Source organism: Coffea arabica, chromosome 6e, assembly GCF_036785885.1.
Source record: "Coffea arabica cultivar ET-39 chromosome 6e, Coffea Arabica ET-39 HiFi, whole genome shotgun sequence".
Taxonomy (NCBI): Eukaryota; Viridiplantae; Streptophyta; class Magnoliopsida; order Gentianales; family Rubiaceae; genus Coffea; species Coffea arabica.
In genome coordinates this window covers 4,789,022-4,801,802 of record NC_092321.1, presented here as the reverse complement: position 1 = coordinate 4,801,802, position 12,781 = coordinate 4,789,022, and the positions used below count along the sequence as shown (strand labels likewise).

Genomic DNA, 12,781 nt, shown 5'->3' with positions numbered 1-12,781 from the left:
GGTTCGATTCCGGTTCGAAAGTTGAATAATTTTTTATTCATTCTAGTGTTAAAAATTTTGAATAAAACTAAAATATTTATTTTAAAAAATAAATACTTAATAAAAACCTGTTGAACCTCCTGATTTTTACTGGTTTTCAAAAACATTGGTACTGAGTTAGATTTAGAATATGAAGGATGGAAAGCTTGCAATCCTCAGGCAATTTTCACTGTCAGCCCTAGCCTAGTATCACCTCAATTCTATATTTCCATATTGTTACTGATCTTTGCTTCCGTCTCTTGCTGAAAGGATTTAAAAACTAAATAAATAAAACATAAAGACTAGTAAAAAAAGGAATGAAGCTTCTGCCAGACGGTGAAGGTTGCATTGCGAAGGCAGCTTTCAGGCCGGATTATGATGCATGGATATCATATTACAGTGTCTGCTATGGTCCACCACTAAATTGAAGTTGAGAAGAAGGCTAAAAACAAACGAGTGGAATATTATTGTAGCACGATGTTATTCAAGAAGATGACACGGGAAAGAAGTCAAGAGCATACATGCACTACGTCAAGCAAGCACTTCTTTACAAGTCTACTTGTAAGTCTTGGCTAATTAGAGCCAAACACTCTTTTAACTTCATCTTAGAATAGACTGCGAGGGTGTTCATTAGTTGTCACTGAAAGTTCTTATTTTGGTGTCTTTCCTAGCCAGGTGATTCTAGATTACGACTCTAATAATAGTAGTATTATTACAACTAAAGAGTGTAGAAAGATTGAAAAGTTATCAGCTTAGGGTAATAAAACTCGTCTTACATATAAGAGGAACAAGAGCTTAGGACCATAATATATTATGGTTGGGGCGAAAAAAAAAGTTGCTCTTTGATGACCATATACAGATGACAACCGATGCATTAACTAGTGTAGTTTTACAAGCTTTATATATGCAAAGACATTAATTTATTCTTTCAACTCCTTAATTTGAACCGGTTAATAATAATTACCAGAAGTTGGGTTATGCTAGTGCAACTAGATTAAGGAAACCACACATGTCTGAAGATCGAAATCAATTTATTCCCTCTTCGTACCTGCAATTACAATTGAAAACCCAAAATTCAGTAAATATGCTGCAAACTGGCATCTCAGAAGTAAATAGTTTTCTTTTTTTGCCTCCTAAATTTGGAAATAGTTTTGGTTTTTTTTTTTTTTTTTGAAATAATTGTCTCAACTTATAGCAGAAGTAAATTTCAGCCAATTGCGTGCGCTTTGATTCATGAACATATTAATAAGCCAAAAAATGAACATGTTTCTCTCGAAGGACCACTAATCACTAGTGTCTTGTAGGCCAAACTCCGTTGTATACCATGTTGCCACTCCCTTTCGGGAAGACTTTGCAGTTGACAAAGCAGCTATATTATATAATCACGGATAAGGTGAATTCGAAATTGGATTAATGAAAGTGATGGTAGACATCACTTTTGATTAGTGACGAAATTTGTTGTTTTTTCATACTTCTATTATCGTATTGTCTACATCGTCTTAGTACCTACACTGTAGGATTGGCGCTACTAATTGCAGAGCTAGAAGCACCTTTCGATGGTATCACACCAAAAATTACGACACATGACAAGCAAGAAGTCTCGCCGTGCTAACATTACAATTAAGATGTCCAAGCTAGTAAATACTAGTATTACTTTGGACTCTTGGCTCTGTTTGGCACCCTTATTTTTAAGAATGTTTTTGAATTATCCAAAAAAAAACAAGAAAGAATGTTTGTGATAAACAAGTTTTTTTTTTTTTAACAATTTTGTCTGTAAAAATGCTTTTAAAATATTACAAAATCTTAAAATGCACACTCTAAAATATCGAAAAACATAAGCGCATTTCTCTATTCTATCACCACTGTTTCTAATCATTTCCATCTAAGTCCACTGTTGCCGCTGTCACCACCGCCTCCCCCTCTCCTTATTTTGTCTATCCCTCCCTCTCCTCGCTCTTTCTAGTTTCCCCTTCTCCTCCCTCCCTCCCTCCCTCCTCCTCTACTTTCCTCGCCTTCTCATCCTTCCCCTCTTCCCCTATCACCCCCTTCTCCCTTCCTCTCCCAATCCCGCTAGTCGCAAGAGAGAGAGAGAGAGAGGCACAGGTTTGAGAAGTGTCATTTCAAAATGGTTTCACCTGCGCCTGACAAATTGCCCAAGTTTGAGATGTGTGTAATTTCAAAATGGTTCCACTTTCATCTACACTTGACAAATTTCGAAATTCTAGTGTAAGAAAAAATCAACCACTTAATTCCAATGTAGTCAGCGAGTAAATCAAGCTAGTGACGTATATACAAGCTGAAGCATGATATGATAATTCATTTTTTATTTAATAGTCATGGGGCGGAAATCACGGCCTGGTAACGGGATACTCTTCAAGCAAAAATCTACATGGAACTCGACGGGCTTTCATGTATATATATCTCAGGAAGCATTCACTCGTGAGAATATATAGGAGAGAAAATTACATTTGACTAAGACAACATAGGACAAAAGTAGCTAATTATTTGAAGGGCACCAAACATAATTAGGAAAAAGTTATTAATGAGTAAAGATCCAACCGCCCTAAGAGTTCAACAAACTGATTTTGGTGGCAGAAAATGAGTTAAAACCAATTGAGTTGTTCCCAATCCCACATGGGTTCGGGGTTAAAAGCCAAATCATGGCTCTCATTTTCCATTCCCTGGGAGGAAGAAGCCAGAAAATTGTCCTCCCCGGAGCCGGAGGTTGAGCTTGCTATTTCTGCTGCTAGTGACGGTGGATGAGTTTGATGGGACGTAATGGTTGCTGGCTGGTCCTCCTGGTGATGAGGTTGACGATGATGAGACGATGTTTCTCCAGGTGGTGGTGGTGGGCGTCTGTCAAATGCCCGCAACGATTTTGATCCAATATATACTCGGCACAAGCTCATCTCCTGCCGTAACTGCATGCATCTCATATGCAAAGTTAAAACTAACTAAGAACAAATTAATCAGATAAAGAAATAGTTCTTTAGATATCATCATACGTCTAGCCAGAGCTCCACATCCAAAAATTAAGCCCAAGTATGAAAAATGAAACAGCTTTTCTCTCTCAGCAAGGAAAAGCATTGTGTCTGAATTATGGGAAGTTATTGAAGGCTGAGTAGAGGGAGCTTTGAGACCATAAACCAGGTAAAGTTAGTTCTTGTTCATATTATGGATCTGGAAATGTAAATGTCAGTTCAAAATCTTACCACAACAGTATGTCAGATTGGTTGTCTTGTTCGCAAATTTTGTTATCTCTAGTTTAGAGTAAATTAGGTTTTCATATAAGAAAGTCGCTGCTAAGTCAAAAATGACCATCTACACCACAAGAAACAATTATATTGATTCATGCATATATTACCTCCAAACACCTACCCCCACCCCCTTTTTTTCCTGCGGTTTGTGATATTAACTGCTATTTATGGTCACTAACTATATATTTTTACATTTTATACCCTTGACAAAGCATGTTTAAAATGGGAAGCTTAGAATGATTGAGCTGTATTAATAGGTCTTATGATCTCATTGCTTCAGATTTGAAAAAAGAAAAATAGAGGGAAAAGTTAAGAACAGAAACTGGTTCATAGGGATCATATATGGGCAGGCTAAAAGCCATACCTTTGGAGGTGCTGCTGAGGAGGCTTCGCCATCAATAGCTTTATACTCGTTCATCTTCCACTGGGTTTTCTCTCCGTTTGGTGCTCTTCCTTTGTAGAACACCATGGTTCTTTTCACTCCAATGATACGGTTCTGGGAAGAGTAAACACAACCCGGAGAGCCGGTAGCCTTCCAATATCCTTCAGTGGTGAGCCGATTTGGTCTTCCTCCACGAGCTTCCCTATCTTGCATTGGAATGAAGAAAAACCACTGCTCCGGGTCCCCCCGACAACATTCTCCAGCAAATTCTGGTTTTTCAACGATCAATTTTTGTCACCAAGTAATAATATATAATTCAATATTAGTTGCTGCACAATTTCATGCAAAATTCTTTTTTTAATCCCTTATCAAATTTGCACTTGAAACTAAAAATCGTAAAATCAGGTGACGGCCCGATCTGATTGCACCGATAACTTAATAGCTAGCTACTACTGCTTATTTTTTATTTTTTTCCCAAATCATTAGCTGATAACTTAATCACTAGCTAGTACTTTAATGCGATACAACCGGCAAAAAAGATGAAACTGTCAACGAAATGGCATATGTATAGATATCCTGAACATTTATGAGATTGTTCATTGGGTATTTACGAAATTCAGTTGCAAATCAGAGGAAAGAAATATAGAAGCTGATTAATAAGGAACCAGTAAAACCCAAAAAAAAAAAAAAATCTAAGAAAATTTAACGATGACCAAAAAAAAAAAAAATTTAAAGATTCTTGTGTTGTATTTGACAAAACTATTGAGCTGAAGATGCTCCTTGGAGCAAAAAATCAAGCAAATGCAAGAGAGAACTTCATTGAATCACAAGCTGACCATCGTTCACAAATTAATGTCGTACATATTGAAGAACTTATGATCATGCGGGCATGTGTGTCTACTTACGCGGAAGATCCCATGGTTTGTGATCATAAATATCGACAACTGGGATTACTGTGTCAATGTCCTGCCTTCTTCCTTCAAGCTTGCTATGAAGATAGAAAGAGATCAACTCTTCTTCTGTTGGATAAAACCTAAAACCAGGCGGTAAGTTTTCCATTTTCGTCTTACAATCTGCGCTTCTTCTTACGGTTTAAAACCATGCGTGTTGATGACTGCAAACTGATTATCACACGTGCTTACGTGTTCGTTTCTGTTTTGTATACAAAGGAAAAAGACCATTCATGAGTTTCTTTTCTATAAGGGTGCTGGGTTAAATAGATGAGGAGAAGAAAGCAAAGAGACCATAGCCGAGTAAAGTTAGAAAAATGATGGAGGTTTGGATTTCCTCGGAAATTTCCCTCTTACTTCCTTGAGTCAGTCAATTTCATTTCCTCCTTTTTTTTTTTTTTTTTAATGCTGCTACGGTGCATGCAATACCGTCTATAACTACGGTGCGCCGATAATTTCACCGTGTACTTAGCATATGAAAATGCTTCTTTTTTTTCTCTTTTTATTTTACGAAATAATCCCTTAGCAGTAATATGTTAGGGAGGGGGGACATAAAGTTACGGATTGAACGTTCAAGATTGCTCCATTAGCGCCTTATTAACGCCCCTCCAGCATTGGTCAAATTAGCAGTCAACTTTCATGTGCCCTCTGCGTTGTTAAACTTTCAATAATACTACGTCGTCTTTATGGTTGGCAATTCTAACTACAAAATCAGCAAATTTTTTCTTTTTTTTTTTTTTTTTTTTTTTTTTTGCATGTGTATGTATTACTCCTATGAGATAAAATTTAGGGTTAGTATCACTTTACCCCCTTAACGTTTGGGACTACTATCAATTTCCCCCTTAATATTATCTTTTAGTTACTTTACCCCCAAAACTAACGGTCAAACTTAACGGAGTTTGTTAATTAAAGTGAAAAGACATGTTTAACCCTTAAAATTATTATCACTTTACCCCTATAAACTATAGTCTCATTATCAATTTACCCCCTAGAGTTATTTTTTGAGAAAATCCTTTTATTTTTATGTTTTTCGATCTCTTAAAGTGAAAAAAAAGGAACAATAACCATTCCAACTTTTTTATTTTTAATTATATATAAAAAAGGGTAAATATATTTAAAATTTTTTGACCATACTAGTTAGATTAATGATGAAGTAAAATGCTTAGAAAATAATGTTAGGAACTAAAGTGATTGTATCACTATAATCTAAACGAATAAAGTGATAATAACAATGTAATAATGTTATAAAATAAAAGGGTATTTTTGTTCAAAATTTCTTAACATGTTAAGTTGAATTACTTATGGGGGTAAAGTGATTAAAAGATAACGTTAGGGGGTAAACTGATAGTAGTGATATAGTTTAAGGGGGTAAAGTGATAATAATCCTAAAATTTATTAGGTGTCTACGGTTTCAGTTGATCTAGTGACAACGGAAGCTCCTGATCCTCAATCAATAATTATACATTAACTTAATTTGGAATATATATATATATACACACACACGGTGTACATATACATGCAAACTTTTGTCTCCTAGTTCTCAATGGCAAGGATTTAGGTTTACGATCTCAAACTCGGCAACAAGTACCTTTTTTCTTTTTTCCTCAAAATGAATTCATGATTATGTCTAATTTTTGCATTACCTGTAAAAGAAAACGTGTGTGCACATTTTCTTAAAGTATATTACAAGTTTAAGATAACCTACAACCGTGCAAAATATGGATTTAAACTCGGACCATTAAATCAATGTGTATGATATCCAGAAGTAATTAACTCACGGCAATAGTAAAATTGGGTTGCAACTGCTGATCATTTTTCATGGCTACTCTTAAGTGTACTTTGAGGTTCTGGTATCCTGGCTGGATGGTAAAATTTTTTCTAAGGGATTCAGTTGAAGCAAAAAATATATATATATATATTTTTTTTTTTTGAAAAAGCAGTTCAAGCAAATTAATCACAAAAATCAATATGACGGTGAAATGAAGTGGTGGGGGAAAGGCATCTTTAACCCGCGTAATACCATGGCCTATATTAGTGATGAAAGGTGCGCCACTTTTAATACCAATTACCAAACATATTAATAACGCTGAAGTTCTTAGTCTAAAGCCCTAGACCTGACGTCTTCAAAATGCATTGGTACTTTTTATTTGGCAGCAGAATTTAGTCGATCAAGCAAAGCATGCTCGTTTCTTTTCTGGGATTCAAGGTCAAGGATTCTTATTCTTCTTATTCGACTGACCATCCTTCTCTTCTGGACGAGCACTTAGCTACTTATTTGTTGGCTGCCATTTACTACTGTTCTCTTTGAAAACTGTTTCCGTTCAAACTTTAAAATTAATTTAATCGATCTAGGCTCTTTCTCTTTTGATTTCTGTACTCGGAGACGCAAGTAACTCACTTCATGATATTTACTTCTCCACATAGACAAAAAATATATACACCACTGTATGTGACCGAGGACATAATTTGAAATAGAGAATCAGCGCACTAAGGACGACGCATGGTTGACTGTTTTTCAAAGGACAGAAGACCGAAGACTGGAATTCTTTCCCAGTAACTAACACGAAAAGGGTTCTCAGTTTTCGTGAAATAACTTGATAGTTTCATTATTGGAATAATACCCCATTTTTCGGGATCATGAATGAGGTTCTCAATAGCCACCAGGCCAAAGCTACCCGCCCTTGGCCTAAGTGGTCCTGCCGAGCATTCAAGTCTCGGCGATGTTGGGAGGTCAAGGATTTAATCCTTATCTTCCACCAAATTGTCATTCTATATGACAGTGATTTTCTCTGATAAAATTTCTATTCTTATCGGCTTCCCTTCCCCTTGATTAGAATAGATTAGGTTATAGAAATGTTGTCGTTGTAATAAAAAAAATAAATAAATGAGGTTCTCAGTTTTTGTGAAACGACTTCTGTTTCCTTGTTCTCCTCCCCCTCCCCTTCTTCCTTTTTTGGGGGCGGATCACGGGTCTCTGCTATTACCCGATCTAATAACATGATAAAGTCGAGCGTAGACGTACGTGCATACTACTAAAACAAATGTGAGCGCCAAAACAACAAATATAGATACTAACATAATAATATGTAAAAAAGCCAATAAATTTTTCAGCACAAATTTCAATGAATGAATGAAAAAAATTTATTTTATTTTATATTCTAAATTTTATTACATTTAATATATACATTTGTTGCGTCAGTATTTACGTAGAGCAATGCCGTGCGTCACTCGTGACAGCAGAATCCGTTCGGGCCCAGCATACAGCAATGCCATATGCTAGCCAGCTGTATTACGCGAGGTTCAACCCTCACTGCAATATTTTGCTAGGCTGATAGACCTGGAAAATGCATCTCATTGGTTCCCTGACCCCCAAGTCCCACCAACGCGAATGGACTTTTTAACAGCGTGGTCTTCATTTGGTTCTATGGCAGCGTTTGGCGGTGGCGGTTGGAGAATATGAGAAAACTTTTTGGTCTACACAGGTATTATTTAAACCTCAATGTCAATATATATATATATATATATGAACAGTATGTAGTATATGTCAAATGTCAATACATATGTAGTTGGACCTGGACCTCGCAGCTCCACGTCCTCGTCCTTGCGTTTACACGTCTATGAAGTCCAATTCTCTGTTCGGAAACCGTACAAATTCGGATGAAGACTTTCATCACTAATGTAATGGTAGCCTAGGAGGAACATGCAGAGTTTTGGTCAAGAGAAGTCAACAGGAATGATATACCATGTCTTGCGTTTAATGAATCACGATAGTTTACAAGTCATTTTCTAAACGCGCATTTAGAATAGATCCAATTTCTTGTGGAACCTTTACTCTTTTTTTTCTTTTTTGTTTAACTCTTCCGGTTCTGCTCCTCTTTTCGGCCGAGAAACTGCTCCACCCGATGCCAAATCAAAACACCATCATTGCCCATTTCCATCAGATGTGATCGATGCGCAGGTCGTGGAGCTGGATATTTTCGAGTTTGTTCTAGCAATCAAAAACGCCTACTAATTTATTTTGATTAGTTTGTCGTGATATTAGTTGGATTGTAGTCCTCGCTATTTATGGGTCAGTTCAATTTTTATTAATTCATTTATATTTATAACAATTTGTGCATGTTCTTTTCGACGTGGTTTGATTTGTCGGTCAGGTCCCCTCATGTCTTGGCTCTAGTGATTGCGGAAATGTAAAGATGCTCCTTTCGATCACGAATTGTCTGTAATCAGATTGGTCCTTTCGGAAGCAAACCAATGCCAATGCGTGTGCAGCAGTAGACGATGGGCATGCAGACTAATTAAAAGTATATAGAAACTTTGAGGAAGAACTTTGAATCCTTTGGAAGTTAAATGAGATAGAGAGACCAAATTGTGGTCTCCTCCTAAACATATAGACTTATACTACTTGTTTAAAGTCTCCTCCTCCTGCTTGCTTTCAGGCATGTGACGTATGCGACATATTTTCTACGGAAACCGGTAGTACGCCAACATTAAATGAGCAATGGAGACCAGATTGTGGAACTCGTGTTTTTCAAGAGAATTCTCTTCCAGGTGTGGAATTCAAATTTTTTTTTCACACCAACATAATAATGTTCTGTACATCTTTTCCTGGAATGGCAGCATACGTGGAGAAATGTCAACACGTACGATTCCCATGATCAAGGTATACAACTTTGGGTCGAAGAGAGGATAAAAGTTAGGATTAATCTACTGTAGTATACTGACTGACTGACTGATTGACAGTGTATACATATATTCATTATTAGATGCATGACACGTAATTTAAACTTAAATTTTAAATATGTATCATGTATTCAATCGTGATAACATATACACTTTCAGTGCACAGTAGATTAATTCTAAAAATTAAAAGAAACTTGGGAACATAAAAATCACAAGAACAAGAGCGGCGGGGAGGCTTTGCTGGAAGCATCAGATACAGACACGCGCATCTCTGTTCCCTGATATCTGTCGTCGTGAAGCAAACAGGCAAGATCATGCAAAAAATGCTGGTCAATCTACAGAATTATGGGGTTAAATAAGAGTCAATTAGTACTGGAAGAATAATCTCCAAATATATTAGTAGTAGTGAAAATTCGCCATCGCACAGAAAAAGTTAGTCCAAACACTCGATTGGTTTTCTCCTCCATTCGCATGCGCACTTCCTCAAATTGGAGAAAACATTTATTACTATTTACTATTTTGGGAGAAAACATTAAAATAAAGAGAGCACATATTTGATTGGTCGAACCTTCGAACGTACTGAACCATGGTATTTCCATGTTATATTTGGATTTGAACACCACGCCAGCCAGCGAGAAATACAAGCTAGGGATCTTTTTGACATAATCCATTCGTCATAAATTAGATTACTCCTGAGAATTAAGAATTCTAAATTTAGATTCTCATGGTCCTTCCTTACTTCCTAAGTTTCACTCCTGCCTTGTTGAAAAAGAGAGAGAAAAAAAAAAAAAGAAAGCCTAATGACAGGTGTCCAAGTATGAAGTTTGCCAATGATGTGTCTTTGACCCGGAAGTCCCCTTTCTTAGTTATTTTTCCGATACTTTCAAAGCACGTACTTTGATACATCAAAGATTCGGAATAAAAAAAAAAAAAAAAATCCCATTGACGCATGATTTTTTTGGGTAAGTTTGACGCATGTTGTTCATCAAGAAAATTGAGAGTTATTCGAGCAATTGCAGATGAAAATCCTCACTAAGCACGACGAAACTCTACAACGAAATGACACTACTGCTTTATGTTTTGAGCCCAACCACTCCTTGCACATAAATTCTTCAACACAGAAAATTGAGTTCGATTGGGAAGTTGCAGCTGAAATTCGGCTGTTATTCACAGTTCACTAAACGAAATCGGCTTTGGCATTCTCGGATGGTGACTTTCCGCATTAGATTCTTACCTACAACTGAAACGAAATTGGTAAAATACATCGGAATTCCGATATCGCCTAGGCCTTTTCCCCCAGAATGTACATGCATGGAAGAAGAGTACTGAAGAGTGATGGTACCAATTCAAAAGAATTTTATGGAGCACCACTCAATTCACATCCACAAGTAAGAGAAAGTCTCTCTGTCGATTTGCGCCCTTAGTGCATGCATCATCACCTAATTATGATTTAAACACCCAGCCCCGCGGTGTAGAAGAGCAAGGAGTAATTTTATGTATATATACTGATGGTTAAATGTATGTATGACGTATGTATATATAAAATTTAGATTTAAAGTTCAAATTCAAATTATTTATCGTGCATGCAAATCTGACAAGGTATACATGTTAGTAAGTACATAGAAAGATTAATTCAAAAACAAATTCTTAATAGTTTTAGTACGAGCATCATGTTTCAAACAAAATGAACGAAACTTGCAAAACAGCTCACACTCTCTTCTTCTGCCAAAAAAAGAGGAAAAAATAAAACTCCCCTCAGCCTAGTGAAGCTCTATATTCCCCAGATTATTTCCTGTCAAAAAGGAAAGAAGATCAAAAAATAAAAATTTCTTGTAAGAACATATCCATAGGGCTTAAAAAAAAAATGCCTAAGCATAAAAAATGTTAAAGCAATGGTCCGGGAGACGGGAGGAAAATCCAAGCCAAGCCTAGGTCTATAGAGATGCTGAACGTGTTTGAGTAACCTGTTGTCTAAATTTTGGTGGGCTCTATCACTTGCGGCTTTGGGCTGGATCTTCCAGTGTGTGGAGGCATGCAATGCAATCCGGGTTGTCCATGCAAGTCGGTGTGCCAACTTCAAGGGTTTGTGTTTTAAACCTTATTGATGGAAGCAATTTCTGGCCGAATGGGCTCGGCAATCCGAGGGGACACAGGCCCGTAGAAGAGGAAGATAAAAAGTACCAGTATAAATAACTCTGGCTTGCTCCGCTCCCCCACATCTCAACGGCCGCAGGCTAGGGTTTGACGAACCAATTCGATTTGAGTGGGAAAAATTGAAATCATTCTCGCTTCAATCTTTTTCTCTCTTGGTGCTTTCAATTATCAATCAGTTGGACGTTTGAATGTTTGATAGCAATTCAAAAATATTATGCCCAGGCGCAGCCCTTAAGATCGCCTTCCACCTTTCAGCAATGGAAGCGTTTCGAGTCATAGCTGCGCTAGATTAACGATTATATACTACAGACCCTGTTTTTTGGGGCGTGTCGTATATGCCTAGGGCTTTCTCTTTAGGGTTTTCCTATTGAGGATTCAGTCCTGTTTTATCCCGCTCTTCTCTTTTATTTGTCGAGGCATAACTTTTTTTTTTGGCTGCCCGCTTTTTCCTAATTGTTGGAATTCCGGCAGATGACTTTCTGTTTGGGTTCTGACATCGGGTTTGGCAGGGTCAAAATTGTTGATTGGTGAATGTCTCGCGGTGAAGTGGGGTACATTTCTTTTCATCTGGATTTTAGTTTTATCATTGTAACAGAATCAAATATGGGGGAATTACTACCTTGGGCATTCAATAATTGTTTAGTACAGGGGCTACTGTTTCTTGTGCTTGTAATTTTTCATTTGATTGATTTTGATTCGGGATGGCATTGCGAGGATGAAGACAAAATTAGATGTGCGAGAGGTGAATACCTCCATGAGCTCTGCTTTCAGGCTTATTGATATCCTGACTTGCGTTTGCCCTGGCCTCAAATTGTTCTTGGTCTTGAATTTTTTCTTTTGTTTGTTGCATTTGCGCGTTTCTATGGGGGAAAATTAAAGTTTATCTGATATGTTGGACATTTGCGGGCAGTTGCATCCTTTAGTGGCAAGGATGAGGAAAATGATCATGGACGGTGAGGGGATTCTTTCCCCCTGTGAACTTCCACAACTTAACGCTTATTGATATTCTGACTTGTCACGCTTTTTGTTTGCTGGATATGGAAATCTGACTCGTTTTGTCCGACGCTCGTCTTTCTGATCAAAAGCATAAAGGTGCTCCAATTTGATCGAAATCAATTCAGAAATAAGAAAGGGCATTTGTTCCTAGTCTTGCCTGAATCTTGATATTCTGTATTGTCGATGAATAGATTTATGTGAAGAACAATTAGGTGTAGGCACAAAACCGAGCTAAATACCCAACCGTTTATCATTAAAGCAAAGTTCTTTGTTCCCCAACCCATAACTCGGATGAAGAAATAGCAGTAGCGTTGATCATGAATGCAAAAAGTTACCTTGTCTCC

The 12,781-nt window shown here is 37.1% G+C and overlaps 1 protein-coding gene across 1 annotated transcript; it reads right to left on the bottom strand.

Moving 5' to 3' along the window:
- Positions 1-2,404: 2,404 nt before the first annotated feature.
- LOC113694657 (NAC domain-containing protein 90) lies at positions 2,405-4,867 on the bottom strand. Its single transcript, XM_027213514.2, has 3 exons — positions 4,563-4,867; positions 3,640-3,926; positions 2,405-2,939 (listed from the first exon to the last, which is right to left on the bottom strand). Exons 1-3 carry the CDS (start codon positions 4,714-4,716, stop codon positions 2,622-2,624), a joined length of 759 nt encoding a protein of 252 aa, XP_027069315.1. The 5' UTR covers positions 4,717-4,867; the 3' UTR covers positions 2,405-2,621.
- Positions 4,868-12,781: the final 7,914 nt, after the last annotated feature.